The 23,849-nt window shown below is 35.9% G+C and overlaps 2 protein-coding genes across 4 annotated transcripts; one reads left to right on the forward strand and one right to left on the reverse strand.

Annotated features, from left to right (window-relative positions):
- LOC121416920 (TBC1 domain family member 7-like) lies at positions 1-14,386 on the reverse strand. 3 transcript variants are annotated; one of them, XM_041610449.1, is made up of 8 exons: positions 12,426-12,514; positions 11,696-11,870; positions 11,325-11,405; positions 9,587-9,771; positions 8,154-8,297; positions 3,774-3,919; positions 1,884-2,013; positions 1-412 (listed from the first exon to the last, which is right to left on the reverse strand). In XM_041610449.1, exons 2-8 carry the CDS (start codon positions 11,799-11,801, stop codon positions 317-319), a joined length of 888 nt encoding a protein of 295 aa, XP_041466383.1. In that variant the 5' UTR covers positions 11,802-11,870; positions 12,426-12,514; the 3' UTR covers positions 1-316. The 3 variants fall into 3 exon arrangements, with proteins under 3 accessions (XP_041466383.1, XP_041466384.1, XP_041466382.1); XM_041610450.1 differs by lacking the exons at positions 11,696-11,870; positions 12,426-12,514 and adding an exon at positions 14,303-14,386; XM_041610448.1 differs by lacking the exon at positions 12,426-12,514 and having other exon boundaries at positions 11,696-12,269.
- Positions 14,206-23,149, forward strand: LOC121416921. Its single transcript, XM_041610451.1, has 7 exons — positions 14,206-14,525; positions 15,787-15,944; positions 17,247-17,399; positions 18,626-18,744; positions 19,391-19,501; positions 21,560-21,627; positions 22,656-23,149. The coding sequence occupies exons 1-5, from the start codon at positions 14,428-14,430 to the stop codon at positions 19,412-19,414; spliced, it is 552 nt and encodes a 183-aa protein (XP_041466385.1). The 5' UTR covers positions 14,206-14,427; the 3' UTR covers positions 19,415-19,501; positions 21,560-21,627; positions 22,656-23,149.
- The last annotated feature ends 700 nt before the right edge of the window (positions 23,150-23,849 follow it).

The following is a 23,849-nucleotide window of genomic DNA, read 5'->3' on the forward strand; positions in this document are numbered from 1 at the left end:
CTTCAAGAACAAAGCTTTATACAAGATAATTCTTTCTAGTCTTTAAGAACCTCAAAATAATTTCAAACCACAAGGCATTTTCATCATCCTTTGACAATTTCAAGCATCTTTCCTGATAAAGTCCCTTATCATGTGACCCTTGGTTGACCAATCACAATCTGTGGCAGCAGACTTTCCTTCAGTGTCATTATCATGTGACCACTCATGACCAATCAGACGGTGCAAAAGCACACTTTCCACACGCCTCTATGTGGATGGCTTCTTTAAACAGAAGAGTCTAATACTGCTCATACATAGTCCAAGGTCATGTGATTGATCATGTGACTGATTGCTCTGGTCTCAGGTGACTACCATCCTTTTCCCAGAATTCAATGGCTTCATTGACAAGAACTTCAGCATTGTCTAATGGCATCTGTGTAAAGATAAAGTAAAAAAAAAATCTTCATCTTACAAGCTTTGCTTTTTAGTATTTTCCTCCACTTTGGTTTATGTTCTTAGCAGGGGCCACAGAAATGGGGGGACTGCAGAGCTTCAGCCCCCACACTCTTTTCCAAAACTGTTTACAAAAATGAAAAAAATGATCATTTGATTATGATTTTTGCATGGTCAGCTCCCCCCTACTTTTGCAACCGTTTCACGGCCCCTGCTAAGTATGTGTCAAAATTTGTATATTCCATGCAGATGGATGTATGTTTTTTTTCAATCGAAATTATTTTTATAAAATGGTTATGGAACATGAATATTAATCAGTATAATTATCAATATAATTTTAGTTTACTGTACACTACACGAGTCACTGTTTGCAAGGAATATACTCCCTCCTTCTTTCTATGATTAGAGTGTTTCTGATGTGGAATATAAAGCAAATAATCACTTTCTTATTTCAGTGAATAAAATGACTATCCCCTCCCTTCTCTTAGACGTATTTGTAATTATGTTATGATTATATTGTTTGTTTACTTTACATGTATTAATATGACTTATTCTATACTTTAGGGGCCAATTTATACAAGCAGTTATGCTTTCTTTGACCCCTCCACGTGTAATACATCTTTCAATGTCAATGATTTGTACATACGTATATTTTTAATTGTGGAAATAAATTTGAATTGAATTGAATTGAACTATCGCTTCCTCAGTCATATGAGAGGACACCACAGAAAAAATAAACACGTGTTTCGGAAATGCTCAAAATAGCACAGGAAAATCGTAAAGAACCCCCTAGATATCCATTCACTGCAATGTTAAAGTTCATCCAATGTTGCAGAATTGGGCACTCTATTGTGAAAAGCAGCCCAAAGTAGATCGACACCTCAATTGGGCTTTTAAAGGGGAAGTTCACCCTGAAGAAAACTTTGTTGTGAAAAAAGCAGAAAAAATAGTAAAAAATATTGGTGAAGGTTTGAGGAAAATCCGTTAAAGAGTAAGAAAGTTATTAGAGTTCAAAATTTTGGATTTGTGACGTCATAAACGAGCAGCTGCCCCATGTGTTATGTAATATAAAATGTATGAATTTCAAATTTTGTATGGTTCCTGATGACTTAATTATGTTTTCTTTTCATGATCGGGTATGAAATGATTTGTCTATTGATATACAAAAGTTACAGTGAAAACCATTTTCAATTTTCTGAGAAAATGACATTTCATTGATTTTTTACCATTCGCTATGTAGGAATGCTGCTCGCATATGACGTCACAAATCAAATTGAAATTCTAATAACTTTTTTAATTATTTGATGAATTTTTCTCAAACCTTCTGCAATATTTTTTATTATTTTTTCTGCTATTTTTACAATAAACTTTTTGTCAGGGTGAACTTCCCCTTTAACACCAACACCAGCACCTACACCAAACTTGGAATGAGCCAGTGTCTTAATTCTCACCTGGTGTAGATATTGAGACACAAGATCTGCCGTCCCTATTCCCATCAGTGTCTTACGATGTGTTAAGAGCTGAGTGAGAGCCACGTAGATCAGGACCCGACTAGCTCCTCCTAGTACACGATCCCAAACACTGAGGGCAGCAAACAGAATTATCAAACCATTAGAGTTACAATTCAAACATTTCAATATAGTCATGTAGATAAATGAGTATTCAAGTCCCATAGCATTTGATGCTAACTTAACCCCATCAAGTCGGGGGGGGGGGGGGGGACCCCTCTCAACATTTTTCCTGATAAATCTGTAACACGATAATATCTTGTCGTGTCATTTCAAGAATTTTTCCTTAAAGTCTCATGCTATTAAGGCCAAATTTGTGACATGGGGGTATGTTACGTAACTTTTTGAAAAGTGCATGTTAGATCCAAAATTGCTCAAAAACGTGGTTTCATATACGTATCCAATGTCCAGTAAATTCTGTATGTAGCCAGAATTCATAAATGCATCATTATTTTTATCTCTACTGATTAGAAGCAATAGATTTCATGTCATTTATGACTGAAATAGTGTTGCCGACCATTTCCATAGAAAAAAAAACAATGAAAATAATTAAGTAAAAAACTAGGAAATACATAAGAAATAAAAAACAATATAAAATATGTAAGAAAAAACGTTGATATTGCAATGTTTTAATATAATAATCGTGAAGAAAAGTGTACAAACCAGAAACTAGCAGCTTTGGGGCAATATTTAAAGATATGCCATGAAGCTATGTAATAGCTCTATGGATTTACAGTCAAATTATGATTAATTAGCATAAGTAATTAATCAAAAATAAATTCAAATACTTTGGTACAAGTGACATCTGAATTTGCGATTGCACGATCATCAGCCGAGATCGGGGGGAGGGCTGTTCTTTGCCCCCCCCCCTGCTATGCAATTTCAAGAGAACCTATAGTACATGTATAAAGGGGTCCACCTGGATGATCGTGACTATAGTCATCATTAGTGGAGCAATTAAGTGACCAATTAGCTTTAATAACAAAACTCCTGGGTGATTCATGTTGAACCTAAAGGTTTGCAATTATGATTACAACATTAGCTGCAAGAAAGAAAATGATTTTTACATCCTGAATGAAGTGAAATAATCCCTTTAATAAGGGACGTGAGATCTCCCTCTTACTTCCCTGCTTTACAGGTAAATGCTAGTTTTGGTAACGATATCAAAATGAGTTCGTACAGAATCCAATGCAATGACCACCAAAGTGTCTGTTTGTATAGATAAAACATATATGCCAAAGGATTCTGGAAGAAATTTGTGTAACTGCTGAGAAATCAGCAAATAAGCACTGGATTCGGGTCAAGCGTCGGGCCCGACATTCAATGCAGTAATTATACACTGTCCCACGTGCGCTTTTCTGTGTTGGTGATCTTCAGTGTGAACGTTTTTCAGCGTAGATTTCAAGATTTCACTAAGTTCAGTTTATGTAACTGTACCAGATCTAGATCCTCGATGATATACTTACAATTAAGCCTTATTTTACAGACTTTCTCATGAAAGCAGTGTTTACTGCAATTACTGGCATTTCTCTTTAATGTAATCTGGGCCCAGTTCATAAAGGCCTGTTGTACTAATAAATGCACCATTTCTTTTACAAATTTAACACCAGCCAACCAGATAGAAGGAATTATAGCATTTAACAGCTATTGCAAATTTTATGAAATAGGCCCCGGGCCAGTATTCAATGGAAAGTAGTAATATTGTAAGCATTTATAGCCTTTAATAGACTTGGCTAGCAAAATTGCTTATTGAGTTTAGATATTCAGATCACAGGAAAGTACTTAACAAATGAGCTAACTCGCACTCTATTATCAACATCTTCGAACACTGACCGCTTTAATGCATCCGTGGGAAGTACTCCAGCATACAGTGCGTTGAACCAGGAGGAATATGGAAGCTTCTCCAGACTACTAATAATTAGCAGATGATTGTACAACTCTGGGTCCTCCTTTTTTAGAATAGTCTTGAATGTACTTGGCTACAATAAAGGGAAATAAAAAAATGTAAAGGAAAGTCTATAAAGAATGATTTTACAATTTTTTTCAAAATTTTTCCGCTTTATTGTTAACTATTTCCGATTTTCGAATACTACAATGGCATACAAACTATTAATGTCCCAACACACAATTCACTTTCAGTTAAAATTTCTTTCTAGAATTCCACAACACAATTACTTTCAATACCAAACTTTATCTATATCATTTATTTGAAATTATCTCTGTTATTGTTTGAATACTTTTTGTGTCATTATTTCCTTGTAAATACATCGCAATTCAGCCTTAGCCGCGATGATGTCTGGATTTTTATTAATAAAACATATCTATCTATCTATCAACTATCCATCTATAAATCCATCTACAAAAATGCCATCAACTTTATTTATCAAAATTATTTTACAAAATCATGATCATTATGTTATCATTTTACAACATTGTGGTCATTAGAATCACTGTCATCATCATCGTCATCATCATCACCATCGTCATCATCATCATCACCATCATCACCATCGTCATCATCATCATCACCACCAGGGTGACCAGACGTCCTGTATTTCCGGGATTGTCCCGTATTTTGCTCCTGTGTCCCGGCGTCCCGACAAACCCTTCCCGGGACGCCTATTTGTCCCGTATTTCAGAATATTGAACAAAATGTAGTTATAAAAGTGACAAATTTTCATTAAATAACCAACAGCTGAAGAAGCAGGGACAACAATTAAATCGATAACAGTAAACTTTTACAAGTTCTGTGGTGATTTCTTGCTAACCCAATACATTGCAAATGAACTGGCCTCCTGCCTGTGTGTGGCAGGCTACAAGCTAGGCATGTAGGATCGAAGCAAATTCTCAATGGTGCAAACAATCTCACATGATAAACAGTTTCCACCACTAATCACAAAATCGGCGGGAAATACTTATAACTATAAAATGGATTCTCAGATTAATGATTTGGAGATGTAATCGGAGGAACAAGTTATTGACTTTTCATAGATCTAGTTGTTTCAGCTTTCGTTTTTGGGTCTTGGTTTATACGATGCCGCAATGTTTCACCTAATTTTTAAGTTTGACAATGTGTTCACTTTGAAATTTTATTAATTTCTAAAACATTTTATTTTTTAATTTTTAAAAATACATTTTAAAAAACACCAAATAAAATTATGATTTTTATTAGATGATTGGATTTTTTGTTTACTTGAAGTTTGAACTTTTCCCCTTTTCTTTATATACCCTACCTTTTTTGCTTGCCCTTTTTGTTCCATCTATCTTCATTTCCTCTCTTTCTTTCCTAGACATTTTCTTTTCTCTCTCTCTGTTCATTTTTCTTTCTTTCCTTCTTTTTCTTCCCTTCTTCATCAAATATCCTTTTTTATTTTTCCCTTATAATTACCTTGGCTTCCTTCTCTCTTCGTCTCCTGTTTCTTTTCGTTCTTTCTCTCCTCCCATTATTTTCTCTTTTTTACGTTCTCTCCTCCCTTCATTCTTCCCTTCCGCTCTTTGTTCCTTTTTCCCTTCTTATTTTTCCCTTATTCTTTCTTTCTTTTGTTTCTTTCTTCCTTTCCCTTCCTTTCTTCCTTCCTCCCAGTTTTCTTCTTTCTTTCTTTCTTTTTTTCAAAGAATGAAGGAAACATGTTTATTTCCTTCATTATTACTTTCCTCTTTTTTCTTACCTTGTCCCCTTTAATTCTCTCCTTTATTTTGTCTTTCAGACATTTTTTCATCTTCCCTTCCTTTCTTTCTTTTTCTTTCTTTCTTTCTTTTTTTCTATCTTTTTTTTCCCTTTCTTTCTATATTAATTTCAAAGAATGACGGAAACCTTATATTTTATCTCTTTTATTATTTCTTTCATTCTTTATTCTAACTATTTGTTATTTTTCCTGTTTTTCCTTTATTTTTCTTTCTTCCTCAATCATCTCTTTTCTTTCTCCTTTATTCTTTCGTTCACCTTCTCTTCCAATTCTTTATATTTTTCACAAGTCTAATACTTTGTGTGTGGGCTTCTTTATTGATCTTCGTTGGTCAAATGTCCCGTATTTCATTTTGTGTAATCTGGTCACCCTGATCACCACCATCATTATCACCATCATCACCATATTCATCATCATCTTCATCACCATCACCATCATCATTATCACCATAATCATTATCACCATAATCATCATAATCATCATCATCATCTAATACCTTGGTCACATTTGTTCTACAGCGGCCGTACGGCGAGTCAACAACAGCCGTTTTATTAATTTTAATTCAAACCACCTGTATGTAGTTGGTACAAAATGGGTCATTCCATCTGGATTCACCCAGTGGTTGCACCCGACCGTCTCAGAATTCGTTGTAAATTGGTACACATAAAATTCACCATGGCCCATGCACAAAACAAAAAAATTATTCAAATCGGTCCGTCGGTTCTCGCGCTACGGCCCGCCCTTTTCTCCTTGTTTTGACAAAAATGGGCGTGACCTTCAACTTTCAATGGCCATTGCGTCATAACGTGTTGACCAATTTTCACGAAACTGGTACCATTTAATAGGAAATTCAGAGAGGAATCCAAAACATGCATCAAATAATGTCTTGGAGCGATTTATAAGGTAATGACCCTTGACCTTTACTTTGACCTTGAATTTGACCCCCGGAAAAATAATTTTTTCAATTGGTTTTCGTGTATGTTAATTATTTGTATGATATTGACAAAATATGTTAAAACCAACGATGATATTTTATTTCTTCACCTTTAAAAACTCTTCCAAAGATACCATGAAATTTCACTCTAGTCCCACATACTGATATTCATGTTAGTAAAGTGTTCAAAAGTTCCATGATTTCTTCCAATCTTAAGTCAAAGTATGCAAACTAACACATGAAAAGAAATTAAGCTCATCAGTTCACAAATGAAATATTAAACATTTATGCTCATGAATAGGTATCTGTTTAGGCATTTTGATGTTTAGCAATATATATCATATATATATATATATATATTCTTCTTAGTAAAGTGTTTACTTTTATCATCAGATTGTTGAGTATATGCTTATTCAAGGCTCCCATAATATATATATATGATATATATTGCTGAACATAAAAATGCCTAAACAGATACCTATTCATGAGCATAAATGTTTAATGTTTCATTTTTGAACTGATGAGCTTAATTTCTTATCATGTGTTTGCATACTGTGACTTAAAGATGGGAAGAAATCATGTAACTGGTGAACACTTTACTAACATGAATATCAGTATGTGGGACTAGAGTGAAATTTCATGATATCTTTGGAAGAGTTTTTAAAGGTGAAGAAATAAAATATCATCATTGGTTTTAACATATTTTGTCAATATCATACAAATAATTAACATACATGAAAATCAAGTAAAAAAATTATTTGTCCGGGGGTCAAATTCAAGGTCAAAGTAAAGGTCAAGGGTCACGACCTTATAAATCGCTCCAATACATTATTTGATGCATGTTTTGGATTCCTCTCTGAATTTCCTATTAAATGGTACCAGTTTCGTGAAAATTGGTCAACACGTTACGACGCAATGGCCATTGAAAGTTGAAGGTCACGCCCATTTTTGTCAAAACAAGGAGAAAAGGGCGGGCTGTAGCGCGAGAACCGATGGACCGATTTGACTATTTTTTTTTGTTTTGTGCCTGGGCCATGGTGAATTTTATGTATACCAATTTACAACGAATTCCGAGAGGGTCGGGTGCAAAATTGCACTTTCATTGGGTGAATTGGCATGGAATGACCAAAATATGTTAAAACGACTGTTTTCGACTCGCCGTACGGCCGCCGTAGAGCAAATGTGACCATGGTATTAATCACCATAATCAAAATCATAATTGCCATCATCATCATCATTTTCATCACCATAATCATAATCACCATCATCATCATCATCATCATCATTATCATCATCATCACCATCACTATCATCATCATCATCATCACATCATTATCACCACCATCATCATTACCACAATTACTATAAATATCAACATCACCATTAACATAACCACCATCAACATTGTCATGATCATGATCATCATCATCATGACCACCATTACTATCAGTATCACCATCATCATCATCATTTCTATCATCATCTTATCATATTATTCCTTCTCATTTCAAGCTACATTCCAAGATCTACACAATTTTTTTAATACTGTCCTCCTCCTTCTCTGAGCCCTTCGTCTCATCCCAACCACTTTACCATGATCCTAATCTGATCCTTCATCTTGCGTCCAAGCCTGAAAACGCATACAGCCGTCCAGTAGGACTCTAAGTCATCTTCATCATTCATCTCAATCGATGCGGTTGCTATGGTAACAAACAGGTCATGCTCATCATTTTCTGGCTGCAATAGAAAGAAACAGGGTAAAACAAGGCTCCATAGTAACTTTATTTTCTTGGCTACCAGTTCGGGTCACCAAAATCATCACACTTCATTTTTGCTGGCCCTGTAATGAATTTTGTTGGCCTGATAAAAAAAATATAAAAATTGAAATTCAATATCTTTTCTAAGTTCCTTTAAATTACTGGTATTTAAAAGCCTTTTATACCTAATGAAAATATAACTTTAGCAATATACCCTGCTTTTGTTTTACATGTAACTGTGTTTTCAAGAAAATTAAGAATTTGAATTTATAATATGAAATAATCACACATTCAATATGTAACACACCCCACCACCACCACCACCACAGACGACAATCTACAGTTTTAACGAGAGTGACGCTAAGGCGAACACATAATACATGTACGCCTGCCTGTAATGTAGAAAATGGAGTTATTGGTCAAGCAAGAAAAGTGGAAGGTGGTGACTTCACCTTTGACCTTTTGACCTCAAAATCAATAGGCTTCCTCGAATCCATCCTAGTATCATACACACAAAATTATATGAGCCTAGGTTGAGTCAAACTGAAGTTATTGCATTCACAAGGAAAAGTTTACGGACAGACAGACAGACAGGACACCGAGCGTGACACCGTAATACGTCCTGTCTAGGACGTCTAGGACGAGCGTATAATAAAAAACCTAATGGAGTACAAAGGTTAATAAAGGACTCAAAGATTGATGGTGCAGTGCAATGGAACGTATAATTCAATTTGATAAACTAAACATTTAAAAGGCTTTTTAACATGTATGTGGTCTCTTCTGAAGAATGTATCAAACCCACAATAGTTCACTCGGGGGCAGTTACACAAAGCCTACATGTAAAAATTAATCATATGTAGTTCATTCGTGTGCTTAATTGCATATAATTATTAATGTAATCAATGTCAAAAGTCAGTTAATGGCTAGGCTTTCCGTTATGGTGTCCCAGGTACTGGCACTCTAATAAGGAAAAATTGACATTTGCAATACAAGGGTATTTTTTTCAATTCGAACATTGGCTTATCTATAAAAAATACCTCATCCTAAGATTCAATTATATATTCAGGGCCATATTTTGGGGAATTGAGTGTGTTTGATCAGATTTTGCACAGTATGAAACTACGCCATTTGTTTTCTCGATGTCAGAATCTTCCCGAGTCTTCTCCTTTCAACATTAAACTACATGTAGATTTTGTTTGAATAAATGTAAAGTCAAGTATCCAGACTAAAATGTTATTGATTGAAATGTTAATATTTCTAAACACTCACAAGTTTCTCATCCTCCAACGGCAGCCTTCCTTCCTCCAATAAGAACATCTTGAGAAAGCAAAGGCTCATGGGAGTTTCCTCGTTGATTGATGACATGACCTTTAACCCCCGATGGAGGTCATTGAACTGTTCTGTCCGTTGCTGCCAGACGAAATCATGGATGCTTGGGTGTGGGGGCAGGATGCCTAGGGGAGCAAAGAGGGAAGAATAGGGGAGCCTTCAAATGCAGAAAAGTTACAATTCAACCCACCGCACATTATTCTTTCTCAAACAACATATTTTTATGATTGGGTAACTTTATTTGGAATAAGCTCCCTCAAATTATGAAACAGTGCAAAACTCTACAAAGCTTCATTAGACATTTGAAAATCCATTTAATGCAGTAAGTGTAAAACTTATATTAAAACCGATATAGATTCAATTATATTCATGTGATATTTGTTTGTTTTGGAATTCCCAACTGCATTTTATTTTTTTCATTTGTTTTTTAATGTGTTGTTTTGTGTTGATTTCAGGATCATTAATTCAGAAGTTATTTGTAACTTTTCTGTAATCTTTCCAAAAGTCTTGTTAATATTCTCATCTATAATGTACTTCATTTAAAATATTCATATTTCTTGATATTATTATGTTTTTTTATATTAATTAAGATTGTGGTAAATGAAGTTTCAATTTCAATTTCAAGGTCAGTGATTTTTACTGGGAAATGTTATAAGCTACTGTAAATCCATGCATCTAATTGGCTGGGAGTAAATTAGCCAATGAAAATCACTGAGAGTCATTTCAAGTATAGTGCTGGTGCCGCTATTCCAATTCATTAGGAGATTATATGACTGTTTTTGCTTTAAACAGTTGATGTGAAAGATGCAACTTGATTTTTGTTACAAATTTCGGAAAAAACTCTTTTGTGAATTTATATGAAAATATATTTCATCAGATTCCCACCCGAAATAATATATCTCGGTTTACTCTTTTCACACAAATATCACATCACTCCTCAATCATGGAATGGTCTACAAGATATCAGAATGGCTTGGATAAACTTTGGCAAAGCAAACAGTTCTATGTACCATGACAACATCCACGCACACACGCATCATGTATCAGTTTTGCAATATGTTATCCATTATGACTTCGTTGACGACCGGGAGATAGGTTTACCTCACTCCCGTATACCAGATGATGATGAGAATACTTGTCACAGCTTTCTCTTTTCCAGTCACTAAATTTGTAAAAAGTGTTCAAAGGGCTTTTTTAAAAGAAAAATGAGATCATACCCAAAGAGGGCGCCACAGAAAAAAAAAATTAATAATGGTTAAAAAAGTGTAATGGCCCCTTCACCCATTATATGATGTAGGGTATGATAAAATGTAATTCTTGTTTTATATTAGGTAGACTGTTGTTTGCTTCAGATATTTGCAAATTATTTGACTGATGGATGTGTATTTTTTTAACATATTCCAGTACTTGTCGTAGTAATGTATGTTTAAGTTTAAAGAACATAGAACCCCATTGGTAATATAAGCCTTTCGGCTTTCATGGACTATCCTGTCAAGGTATTCGTCAATTTCATTGAAATCACCTGTGATATTCTTGATTCCATCCATCCATCAATCAATCAAGATTGGCAAGTTAGTAGGCCTATATTTATTGACCCCTCCGACTAGCTATTAAAGTAATGCCAGTTGTCGCAACATTTTACAGTACTAACTCTGACAACATTGACCTTTGAACTTACCCAAGATAAGCTTCCAGACAAGTGGTCTAAACATAGCAGGGACAGAGAACCTTGCACAGAATTTACCAAGCTTGTCAATGTCTGTAAAACAAGAATGAACATGTAGATTAGTGAAGTTATTAAATCATAAATCTACAACCAAATTATGACAATAATTGGTGAACAGCAAACTACAGGAACATGTTTGCAATGCCCTCAAAACTTTTTAGGAAAAAAGAAAACGAACATAATCTGGTAATAGGAAGAGTGGGAGAGAGGATGAGGGGAATTTGACAGTATTTGACTGGGGGAGAAAATGATATCAAACTAGACAGGATTATGCAGTTAAGAAAGGAGGGAGAAAGAGAGCGATTAAGAACCCTGCTTCTTACCGACAGGGTCTTCACTAAGGAGGATCTCCAAAGATTTCTTCTCTTCCACTCCCCGGAATCCAACCTTCTCATAGTAGTGAGACCGGAAGTTTCTCCTTTCAGTCATCTTGGAAGCTTTCTTTACCCCACTGCTTCAGAAGATTTATACTTTTGGCACCACTCGGTCTATCTCAATCTATTGAAAGATGAATGAGTCTTCTTCAATTCTATAACTTCTGTTTTTTTTTTATTTACTTCAAGCTTTTGTTCTTTTATTAAACTTTACTCAAGATCAAATTGTTTTTTTGTTCTTCCGATCAACGTAAAGTTAAACATAAATTCTTGGAACCTCTGAACTCAGACAAGCTTCACAGCGACAGAATAACCATTTTACACTGTTAGTTAATGAAAGATCTTCTATTGATGATAGTTAATTCTTTTCAGGGTGAGTGAATCAATAATGTCATTCTATCTCTTCCTAAAATGCAATGACTTCCAAGTGATCCTTTAAATGATAGTAGAGTTCTTTTTTCCCCTCTGATTCATCTCTTGTTAGAATGTTTTTCAGTGCAGTTCTCTATCAAATTTGTTCATCCATGTGTGATAATAAAAGATGATACTATGTATTACAAAAGATACCTGATGATAAAGATTTTGTAATTTTTCCTTGCCGTTAATTTTGAAGATTCTTCATTAACTTCAAAGTTCAAAAAATTTAAATTGCAATGGGATATGTTTTCCTATTTTTTACTTGAAAACTAAACTGGGTAATAATGCCCAATATCAGCAATCATCACAGAAAAAAGATCTTCTGAATCCGAGTTCATCCGTCTCCAGAGGGCCTCCTGTATGTAAGACTGAAAAAGAGAAGTGCTGGTCGCCTCCTCGCGATACAGATCACTCTTGCTCTTATAACGACGTCTGATCAGCTTCCAAAGCTCTGTCTCTTCAAAGTCATAATATGTTGATGCTAGATGGGGATAGTCTGCTTTCAAGTCTAAAGTGACAGAGTAATCAGAAGAAAAGGTGATTAGCTCTTCAGGTACTGGGTGATTGGTAGCATCAACATTTTCAAAAGGCCTACCAATGAGGATTGTGCCAGGTTCAATGAACTGGCGTAAAACCAAGGCAACTGCAGCAGGCTGGCACGTATCGATCGGAACCACGAAATAGCGATCCGTTCCACTCTCTATCCCCAGGACGACCCAGTATGTTTCCCGTTTCTTGTTGCGTAAATGGGTGAAGTTTAAAATGTCGAAGTAGACAACGATTCCTTCAAGAGTGTCCTCATGCAACCCTCCGATGTGATGTGGAGTATCGAGAACTTTACGAGCACAAATCTCGCGGATGAATGCGAACCAATCGACGATGGTATGGCGCTGCTTTATGCAAAGCTGATCTTGGACGTCTTCGTGCCTTGTTTTTAAAGTCCACAGATTGATTAGCTGAAGGATCGTTGGCAAACTGAGGTGACTTCCAGCAAAGAAAGACCCTTCTCTCAAACTCTTCTTGAAGTTGCACGGATTGCACGTCCAGTTGTATTTGTCTGTTCGGTCTCTTCGCGGTTGAAAAGTGCAATTCTGACTGCACTTCGGGCAAATGTACGTGTTTGAAATCAATCTTCTTTTGGCAAGCCACTGTAAACAAGTTAAAAGGTCACTGCACACCTCACTTAATATCTCCCACTTGGCACTTGATTCATTCTGTTGAACCAATGGGATCCGCTCAGGGTGCACAAGCTCACGTCGGATTTCTGCCTCACTCAAAATTTCAGAAGGGTGGACGATGGAATTAAACCGTGGTTTTTGACGTTTTATGATAAGATTTCCTTCAGATACCTGGTCCTTCTCTGGCACTATAGAATACTCTTCGATTCTGGACCCTGAAACTGCATCATCCATATTCTGTTCCCCGAAATTACAGATGAAAATGGCAGTGACTCTTCAGGTTGCTTATTCCATTACACGAATTTGCATTAGTGGGGCACATGCACAATGGAAAACGACGTGGACCGAAGTTGAGAAACAAGTTTTAGTGGCACACTGTGGTACTGTAGAGTATCTTTCAAAGAGAAACCCGTTTTGGAAAGTTCACCCCAAATAAATAGCGGAAACCAAATAATATGTTGACAAACATTAATACTATTTCCTGAACACTGAACGCTTCACTGCATGCACTGCTGCTTTCACTAATCACGTGAATGATCACATGATACAGGATCACAGCTGGGAGCGCCGCCGAGGAAAAGTGCAAAGTTTTCTGCAAGAAAATAATTTAATAAATTCCCACATCCAATAAAAACTTTCTTCCTTTTAACAAAACTTCGTAATTCAGTCAAGGGAAGCGAAAAAATCTAGTGAAGTGTCAACCAAAGAAAAATCAACGATATTGCCGCAAATAAAGATAAAAAGTGTAAAGGTCCAAATCCAAGCCAAGCGAGCTCGAGCTGCAGCTGTCAGTGTCAAAGCAACAAAGTGACGGCTGCTGCTAGCTGCCGCTGCCGCCGAATCTGAGAGGAGGCTGCCTTGTTTGGCTTCGGCTGAGCTGACCTGAGCTTGGCTTGGAGCCGACTGATTGAGACATGACCAACTATACATTGTCTTGAACGAACTTTATGAGCAGATTTACCCGCTGGAGCCGGAGGGACTGACGACCTGCCCCTACTGTCTGCCGCTAGTCAAATATTCAGAAATTAGTCTTCACATTTTCTTTCACGCGGTGTCTGTGATTTGTGAGCCGATACTGACAAAGTGATGGCACGTCAAGAGGAATGTGGAATCAAGTACAATATTTTAAATGAGCCTATCTCGGCTCTGAGACTTGCAACAGAATTACAGAGATGTATCATGAAGTAAGTTCCCAAGCCAAGGGCAGAATATTTATGTCCATTCGTTTGTTGATCTTCATGATCTTGAAATTTGAAACCCTTTTTTTTTTCTTTACTTTTCTTTGTCCTCGGACTCAGAGGCTCAGTCCATCAACTAAGATTTTTATCATTCAAATATCATCACCAAAATAGAATATCATTTATATATATTTTTTAATCACTTTCATAAAGTGCTATAGTATCTGATATCATTGTCATTCATTGTGATCGTCATTCATTGTCCTCGCCACCATCTCCACTCAATCAGTGAACAAGGTTATAATATATAACCTTGTTCTCAGTTATATCTCCATGTGTGGTAAAATAAGTGTGGCAATGTTTGGCTTATTTTCTCTTTTTCTTTGGGGCAAATGCTTGGTTTTTTTACACTGACAGTTTTCATTACACCTATTACTCATACTACTTGGCTCTTATTTCAATTTGATTCTTTAAATCATTTTTTTCTTAATTAAAAATAGAGATCAAAAAATGAAAATTTTCTAGCCAGAGGGCGTACACAATAATATCCCCAAAATTCAAGTTTTTGAGCGCTCTGGTGAATACAAAAATTATTCCCAAGTTACTAATGAAAAATAAATTGCAACTGTATGAAAATTAGTAATTTTGGTCACAAAAGTGATATTTTAATGATTTTTTGAAGTGTGTGCTCTGTACAACATTGGCATACCATAGTCCTACCTGTAGATTCACCACAGGCAGGGTGGTAGCAGTGAACAAGTGACCATCTCCATCTTGACCATGCATTGATCATCATCATTATCACCATCATCATCACCATTGCCATTTATCATCATTGTCGTTATCAACATCACCACCATTATCATTCATTTCATTCATCACCGTAATCATCATTTTAAACATCATCATCACCACCATTAAAATCATTATCATTGTCCTGCTTATTGAATATCATCATTGTCATCTTCATGATAATCACCATGGTCATCATCATCATCATGCATTGATCATTATCTTCACCATGCATGTCAGTAACCAGACCAAAAAGCTTCTTTGGTTGTTCCGCTGAACTTTGTTTGCTCCACTCACCCATAAAATGTCAGAAATTGTTAAATAAATCCCCAGAAACGACGCCCATTCCTGTGTATGCTGATGATTTATAAATTCATTTTACTATTCATATGGTTTTTGTCATATGAATCATATCATTGAACTCTAAATCTTATTACTTTCAATTTTTCCCTTTTCCCGATATCCTGTCTTTTAGAATCAAAGCTCTGTGTATGTCAGAAGATGGTTCTGGTGTGGATTATTTCAAACTGGGTCGCAGTGACCTCTTCTTAGACTTTACAGCGAAAACAAGAGAGCTAAGCAGCATTGACCTTTCACTTTTGACCTCAGATCAGAGGAAGGCTTTCTTTATCAGTATCCTTTGTGCAAAATGAGAAATTACAGGGAGTTCTTAAAAGGAAATGTCTTTAAAAACTCATTTGAAAAAATAGCCATGTCATTTATAAGCTGTTGGTTAAATATTTTAAGATTAAAGAAAAAGAACATCCAAATACTAGTACTTGAATTGTAAATGGTATCAACATGAACTAGTATGTTAGTTATGATCATAAAAGATACAAATCATTCTCATGTCGATGTGCAGTATATTTTTGTAATTAGTGAAAAATGAAATCTGAACCAGGAGGCCAATTTGAAATCAATATGTTTTTTTTTTCAATTTCTTTTGTTTGATAGATAGGCCTATATTAGATGAGAATTTGTGTTGACTTATAGTCAAGTCATAAGCTTTGGCAATATGGTTGGTACTGCTACACATGAAGTATTTTGCGAGGGCTGATTTTTACATAGGACTGTTTGTACATAAAGTTTCACATAGGGTTTTCTCTTTTGACCAAATTCAAGATTTTCTTGTCATTGAACATTTCAAATCGTCCCTCAAAACTCACTAATTTCAGCATATGTGCAGTAACTAACTTAAAGGTCAAGTCCACCTCCGAAAATAGTTGATTTGAATCAATAGAAAAAAATCAGACAAGCACAATGCTGAAAATTTCATCAAAATCGGATGTAAAATAAGAAAGTTATGACATTTCAAAGTTTTGCTTATTTTTAACAAAATAGTTTTATAATATGAACGAGCCAGTTACATCCAAATGAGAGAGTCGATGATGTCACTCACTCACTATTTCTTTTGTTTTTTATTGTTTGAATTACCTATACAATATTTCAATTTTTACGAATTTGACGATTAGGACCTCCTTGCCTGAAGCACAAAATGTTGAAATAATGGAATTCCACGTGTTCAGGGAGGAATGAAACTTCATTTCACATGACAATGACGAAAAAATGAAAATATTTCATATTTCATAAAATAAAATACAAAAGAAATAGTGAGTGAGTGATGTCATCAGTTCCTCATTTGCATACCGACCGAGATGTGCATATACAACTGTTTTGTGAAATGAAGCGAAACTTTAAAATGCCATTACTTTCTTATTTTACATCCACTTTTGATGAATTTTTCAGTGTAATGCTTGTTGAATTTTTTTCTTTTTATTCAAATCAAGTTTTTGTTGGGGTGGACTTGTCCTTTAAATTGATGAGCCACTAACGAATGTTCTTTTTTTAAACAGAAATAAAGTGCAATATAAATGCTGTTGATCATCAACATCATTTCTTTCAAATATATTTTTTCTTTGACTTTTACATTCTCAGACATCTACAATGCACTAACCATTCATGCTTTAGCTGTCCAATCAGAACTACCTAGAACTGTTCTTGAAGTCCAGGACTTTTGGAAGACCAGTTCCTACCTTATTGCTGGTCAAGTCTATTCCTTGGATGATATAGAACATGGCATTTTGAGAAGTTAGTCTCTCTTTCTTCTTCTTATTATTTTCTTTTTATTTTTCATTGATGAAATAAAAACTAATTACAGAATCAAGAAAATAATTACAAATGTAATCGCTAAAGGAAATAATCTGTTGTCTCACGATGTGGCAAACTGAAAAAATGTAGTTACACAATTACACAAAAAAGCATAAGATGTTTTAAGAGCGAGAAGAAGAGTATTTTAACCATTGAAATCAATGTAGAAGAAGTTTGTTTTAGGAATTAACTCTTGATTGGTTTCCAGTTGCTCATCAAGGATCTCAGAGAAAATTATTACTTTTTCAGTCAGGGGAAAGTCAGGGAATTTGATATAATTGCCTCAAATTAGGAAAACATAATCAGGGTTCTATTTTGCCTAGAAATGAAGAGAAATTTCAAACTGTGGTGTTTATATTGCAAAAATTGTTCACCAAATATACCTTCAAGTACCAGAACCTACACTTAAACTTCTGGCAGGAGTAGTTTGGAGGGTCAACTACCAATGATGAATTACTATGCAATTTGCATAGATAACATGTGAAACTGAAAGTTGAAATAATAGTCATGGAATTTGTTTTGTTTTTTGAATGATAGGAACCCTGCATGATGAAAATTTACTCGCTAAAATCCGAATTCTGACCCAATCAACTTTTTTCAGACCTTAACTTATTTTTTTTCACTTTTAGTAGGTTTGAGCCACACAGTAGATGAAAATTCATTTTGCTTCAAATCTAAAAGAGAATCTTGAGGTTTTTTTCCCCTACTCAAGCTCAATCAACCTCCCTGAACCAACCCTTCCCTGAAATTGTTATTTTCGTTCTGATAATAACTACAAACAAACAACACTAATATTCTCTATGTTTCTTAGTGTGGCGGTTATCTTTGGTTTATATCCGCTTACCCAGGTGTCACAAATTTGGTCTCAAAAGTCTTTTAAGACTTGAAAAGTAAAATGTCAGCGAGCGGCATGGTCTTAAAATTTTGCATGATGGCTTTCTCACAAGAATTATTGAGGTGGATTATAATGCTGCTTCCCCCTTGCTGGGATATTAGTGTACATGATTGGATGAAAATCTCATTGAATGTTAGTCACTATATATGGAGGTGATACTATATGTAAGAGCATGACTGATGATTTTATTAAAGTTGCATAATTACGAACAAGAAAGAATTACAAGTATTTTGTTAATTTCTGATTGCCAAACATTTTTTTTTCTTGACAGGGAATAAGCCACACCCTTCCACCAAGAAGAGCTGTTTCCATGACGATGACCCTCGGTTAGCTTACATGGTTGATACCTTGGATGCTCGAATACACTTTGCTCTCAACTGCGGGGCTGAGGTATGATAATTACAGTGTTTACACGCTGCATCGCCTTTTTTGTTACGTGTAAACGCGATTTACTTGCATCGGCTCTCGGTGCAGAATCCACAATTTTGCACCACCAAAGTAGTAGGTTCTGAACAGCGAGCTGATGCAGAATCGGCCTTTTTTTTCTACGTGTAAACAGAAAGCCGATTGTGCATCGGCAATTGGCGCGCATTTTATTTACTTTATAATAATAACATACTTGTAAGCGCACGTAGCCAACGTTGTCTTTAATATGACGTATATTGTTGATGCACAGATTTTTTCAGGTTTTTGCTACGCAAGCTGATTCTGCACTGCAAGCTCTGACGGTGTGTAACACGGTGCAAGATAAACCAAAAGCCGATTCTGCATCGGCATGCACGTGTAATCACGGTAAATGTTGATGAAGAGATACAAGATTGTTGTGATAATTTGCGAGCCTGGGAGGTGAAAAGCGATTGCAAAATGCGATGCAGAATTTCTTTGAAAGGGACACCAAAATTTGTATTCCTTTGTATATGTAAACTGTTTTAATTTCTAAGAATGAAAGAAATAAACAATATTACGTTTCATAAATTGTTTGAGCTTTCTTTTTTCTGTCAATAAATTTCTTTTGTTTCTGCCATTTTCTGTTTAGTCCTGTCCCCCAATCAGTGTATAAACAGAGCAGAATCTCAAGAGGGCGCTAGACATGGCATCGAAGAATTATTTAAATCAAGAGATGACCGTGGACATGGACTCCAAACAGGTATGTTGCTATCTACCTATTCTAGACGCTGACTTACAAAGAGTTACATGTACTATTGACCTGGGCCCCGTCTTACAAAGAGTTGCGATTGATCCAATCAATTCTAATCAATCGCAACTATGGAAAGCCAGCAAAGTCAACATATAAAATGCATGTTTAGTTTTTAAATATCTAGATATGAATGTATATTCAAAAATTAATTGATTTTCTTGACAATTTAGTGTGATATCCTTTGTTCACAAAGGACAGTTTGCAAATTTCATGTAGAAAATATTATGGCACTGATGGATTTCCATAGAGTTACGATTGATCAGATCAATCGTAACTCCTTGTAGGGAGTAATAATAATAATGAATAGACTTATATCGCGCCAAATCCACTCTGTAGTGTGCTCAAGGCGCTTTTTAGGAAATTATAAAAGAAATTAAGAAGAATTGAACAGAAATGTTTTGAGGTAATTTTTGAAAGTTTCAGAAGTCAAGCACTGTTTGATGTTAAGAGGGAGGCTATTCCATAGCTTAGAGGATGAGTAAACAAATGATCTTTCACTCCAGGTTTTGGAAACTTTAGGGGTAACAAGAGAATTGGAAAAGGAGGCACGTAAGGATCTTGAATGGGTATAACTTTTGATCAGTGAAATAAGGTACTGGGGAGATGAGCCATGAACACAATGGAAAGTTAAAAACAAAATCTTGAACATAATACGCTGTTTTACAGGGAGCCAATGTAAGGATCTTAAAATAGTAATGTGAGTGCGCCTGGTGGATAGAGAAATGATGCGAGCAGCAGCGTTTTGAAGTTTCTGAACTTTGACTAACTGATTCTGGGGTAGATTAAACAAAAGGGAGTTTCCAAAATCGAGACGGGACGAAATTAAAGCGTGAACCAATTTTTCTGTGGCTGGTCGAGACGAATGTGCTTAATGTCCTTTGTAAACAAAAGGAAGCACACTGAATTCTCAAGAAAAGGATGAGTGCATGATTATACAGCCAGAGCTACCAAGTCTCACGCATTGTGCGTGAGACTCGCGCATTGATTCAGGGCCCGTCTCACGATCTCACGCATGGCACCCATTTTTCTCACGCATCGGGACCCGACAGAAAAAAAGAGAAAAAGTAGCAGTACTTGCTAGATTATACACACTGGCCGATTGCCTTCGCACGCTGTCGCGTCTACCCCAGTATGCGAGAATCGAGAGCGCACAGCTAGTACGTGATACGATGAATCATGTGCGTGCATCGCATGGTTTTGTAGTATGGATCGTGGAGCGTTGTGGCCCAGTTGATTAGTCTCCGGACTCTGAAACAAAGGGTCGTGGGTTCGAATCCCAACCATGGCGTAATTTCCTACAGCAAGAAATTGATCCACAATGTGCTGCACTCAACCTAGGTGAGGTAAATGGGTACCTGGCAGGAATTTATTCCTTGAAACGCAGCGCACGTAACACCTGCACTGCTAAAGCCAGGGTAATTATGCTGCATATACTGTAGAGCGCTTAGAGACTTCTGACAACGTGAGTGTTAGGCGCTATATAAGCAAGTATAATTATTATAATTATGGATCAATATCATGATGAAGCCCATATCTCACGCACGCACCTTTTCGAAACGTACAAGTGTAAGTACTGCCCGCGCGCACGCAGAGACGCCGAGTCAAGAAAATCTCACACAACATTTTTTTAACTTGGCATCTCTGTACAGCGTATCTGGAAAATATGTTGAACAGACGTGCATTTTAGATGTTGCTGGCTCTCCATAGTACTTATCTATCAGATCGATTCTTTGTAAGACAGGGCCATGATGTTCCATCCTGCCTCTTTTCCTATCTTTCTTTAGTCTTTTCAGCTCTTTCAAGAATAAAAATCCCATAGATCTGTAGACTGTATGTGGCCTCCTTTTAGACAAAAATATTGTAACTTTTTCATTATTGTAACGATGATTTGTGATGAATTTTGGGATGTAAAATTGTCGTACGATCGATTTCAAGTTTGTTGTGAAGCCATCTTATTCTCCTAAAATGCAATTTACTCTGTCAATTTATTATTCTTATCTTATCCAGATCAATCTTCCGTCACTCTTAAAATGGTATGGTAGTGATGCCGCCGAAACAGACATTGAAGTTGTGAGGTAAACCATATACCGTATCTCTTTAATACTCGGTGACACGACATTCGCTCCTGCGACAATTGCTCCGGGCTTTATTTCATCTAAGATGTAGGGTTGGGGTTGCAATAGGGTTTTATGTTAGGTTTAGGGTTAGGTTAAGGGTAGGGTATAGTGTTAAACCTATTATTGAAGTTGGTTATTCCATTAGTATGTGGAATTTAGAGTGGAGTAATTGTCTTCGGAGCAAATATAATGGAACCCTCAAATACTTGTTCATGTTCTAACTATAGTTCTGTAAAAAAACAAAACAAATGTTTTAACAAATGGCGTCCTTTTGGTTGCATGTATGAAGCCAGTTAGTCAGTTTATTGGTGTTTTGTCTCCCCTTTGTGGCGTATTCTGCACCATAATATTGCTGTATGCACCCCAATTAGTGTTCATATACCTCACATGTTGCAGTTTTTTTGCATATTTCCAAGGGATATAAGGGAGCTTTTAGGCAACTAATAATGATAATAATAATAATGATAATTGGCAATTTTATTGTGGTTTTAACGTATTAAACAGCTTGCATCCTATGCACTTGAGATGCTAGAAAAGTACACAGTTAGAAGAAATAAATTAGAAGCTCTATGTAATATGCAACATCGAGCATTGAGGTTGCTGTAAAAATTTCTTTTGAGCGAAACTTTGAAGTAGCCTACAAAGTTACTTGATATTACGTGTAATCAGGAAAAGCATTCCATAAACTAGCAGAGGCATGTGCGGGAAAATGTTTACCATTCTGAAACTGGCAAAAAGAATTTATTGTTACCAAAAAATTATCTCCTCTTCACTTTCATCAATGTAATAATTAGGAGGAAACGAGGGGGGGGGGGGAAGATTCTTTGTCCATGCATACCCCGCATTGTGGAATAGTCTCATTAAAAATTGTATCTCTGTCAATTCTTTCAAAATCCTCTCAAACCTTTTTCATTTACTTAGTAGATTTGTAACTTTATAAGTCACATTTTTGATTTATATTTTCTTAATTGTTATTCATAATGTAGGTGGACCATTCCATTCCTTGAGGGGGAGAAGGCATCACAAGTCCAGGAGCTTATCACAGGGTCAGAGGTCACAATAGGTTACAGGCCGTACAGCTGGAAACTGAACAATATTCAAATAGGAGAGGACTTTGATGATTCAGGGGAAAGCAAGGAGAAGATAAGCAAGATGTAATCATGCTCGGAGATGCATGATGTCTTGCATATTTCTGATACATATTTTTGATCCCAGGTTTTTTATATATTCTTATTTTCTAACTCACTCTGTTTATTAGACTGTGTTTTTCTATGATTTTGAGCAATAATAGAAAACCAATGAATAATAATGATAATAATAATTATTACTTATACAGCGCATTTCCCTTAAGGCCCAAAGTGCTTACAATGAAAATAATTACAAGAAATTATATAATGCTAGTAATATGATACTGCAAAATATGAAAGAGATGGGTTTTTAATGCCTTTCTGAAAATTGCTTTTGATGGGGACTGTCTTATTATATGGAAGAGGCAAATCATTCCTGCATTGTAAGTTCTTTTTATCAGTAGTTACGACATTTTCCTAACAATATCAAAGTATTTTTTTCTAAAGGTGATTGATGATTTTGGTCTTAGGTTTGTATAATTCTGTTTTTTGTTATAATTTCCACCTTTGACCTGCCTGTTTTTTGTTTGGGTTTTATTCAATTCAGTGATCCTCAAGTCAGAGTGTGGGGGGGGAGGGGAGAGACGACACAATAGAATATTCCCAATGATCAATAAGTTTGCCGCTTGAGATACACCAGTGTGTAAATTGTCAAATAAGGCTGCATCATTTGCATGTGATCAGCCCAAGTCAAAATCTATGGCCTGAATTCACAAAGGTGGATTTTAAAACCATTGGTTGAACCCATGGTTTAATGCAGATTTCCTTGATGAATTACGCTTATTTACCGTGTATATTAAAAGATGTCCAATACTGATGCATGCTTTTGTCACAGTGCGCCAAATTGATGCCTGTTGTCATGGTTAGTTACGCTATTTTATTCATGAGTCCACTGTTTGGAGAGTGGACTCATGAATTCAAAACAGTGGACTCATGAATGAAATAGCGTGAATAACCACGGCAATAGGCGTCAGTTTGGCGCACTGTGACAAAAGCGCGCATCAGTATTGGATATTTTTTTTTAATATACGCAGTGAATAAGCATAATTTATA

This window comes from Lytechinus variegatus, chromosome 6 (genome assembly GCF_018143015.1).
Source record: "Lytechinus variegatus isolate NC3 chromosome 6, Lvar_3.0, whole genome shotgun sequence".
Classification (NCBI taxonomy): Eukaryota; Metazoa; Echinodermata; class Echinoidea; order Temnopleuroida; family Toxopneustidae; genus Lytechinus; species Lytechinus variegatus.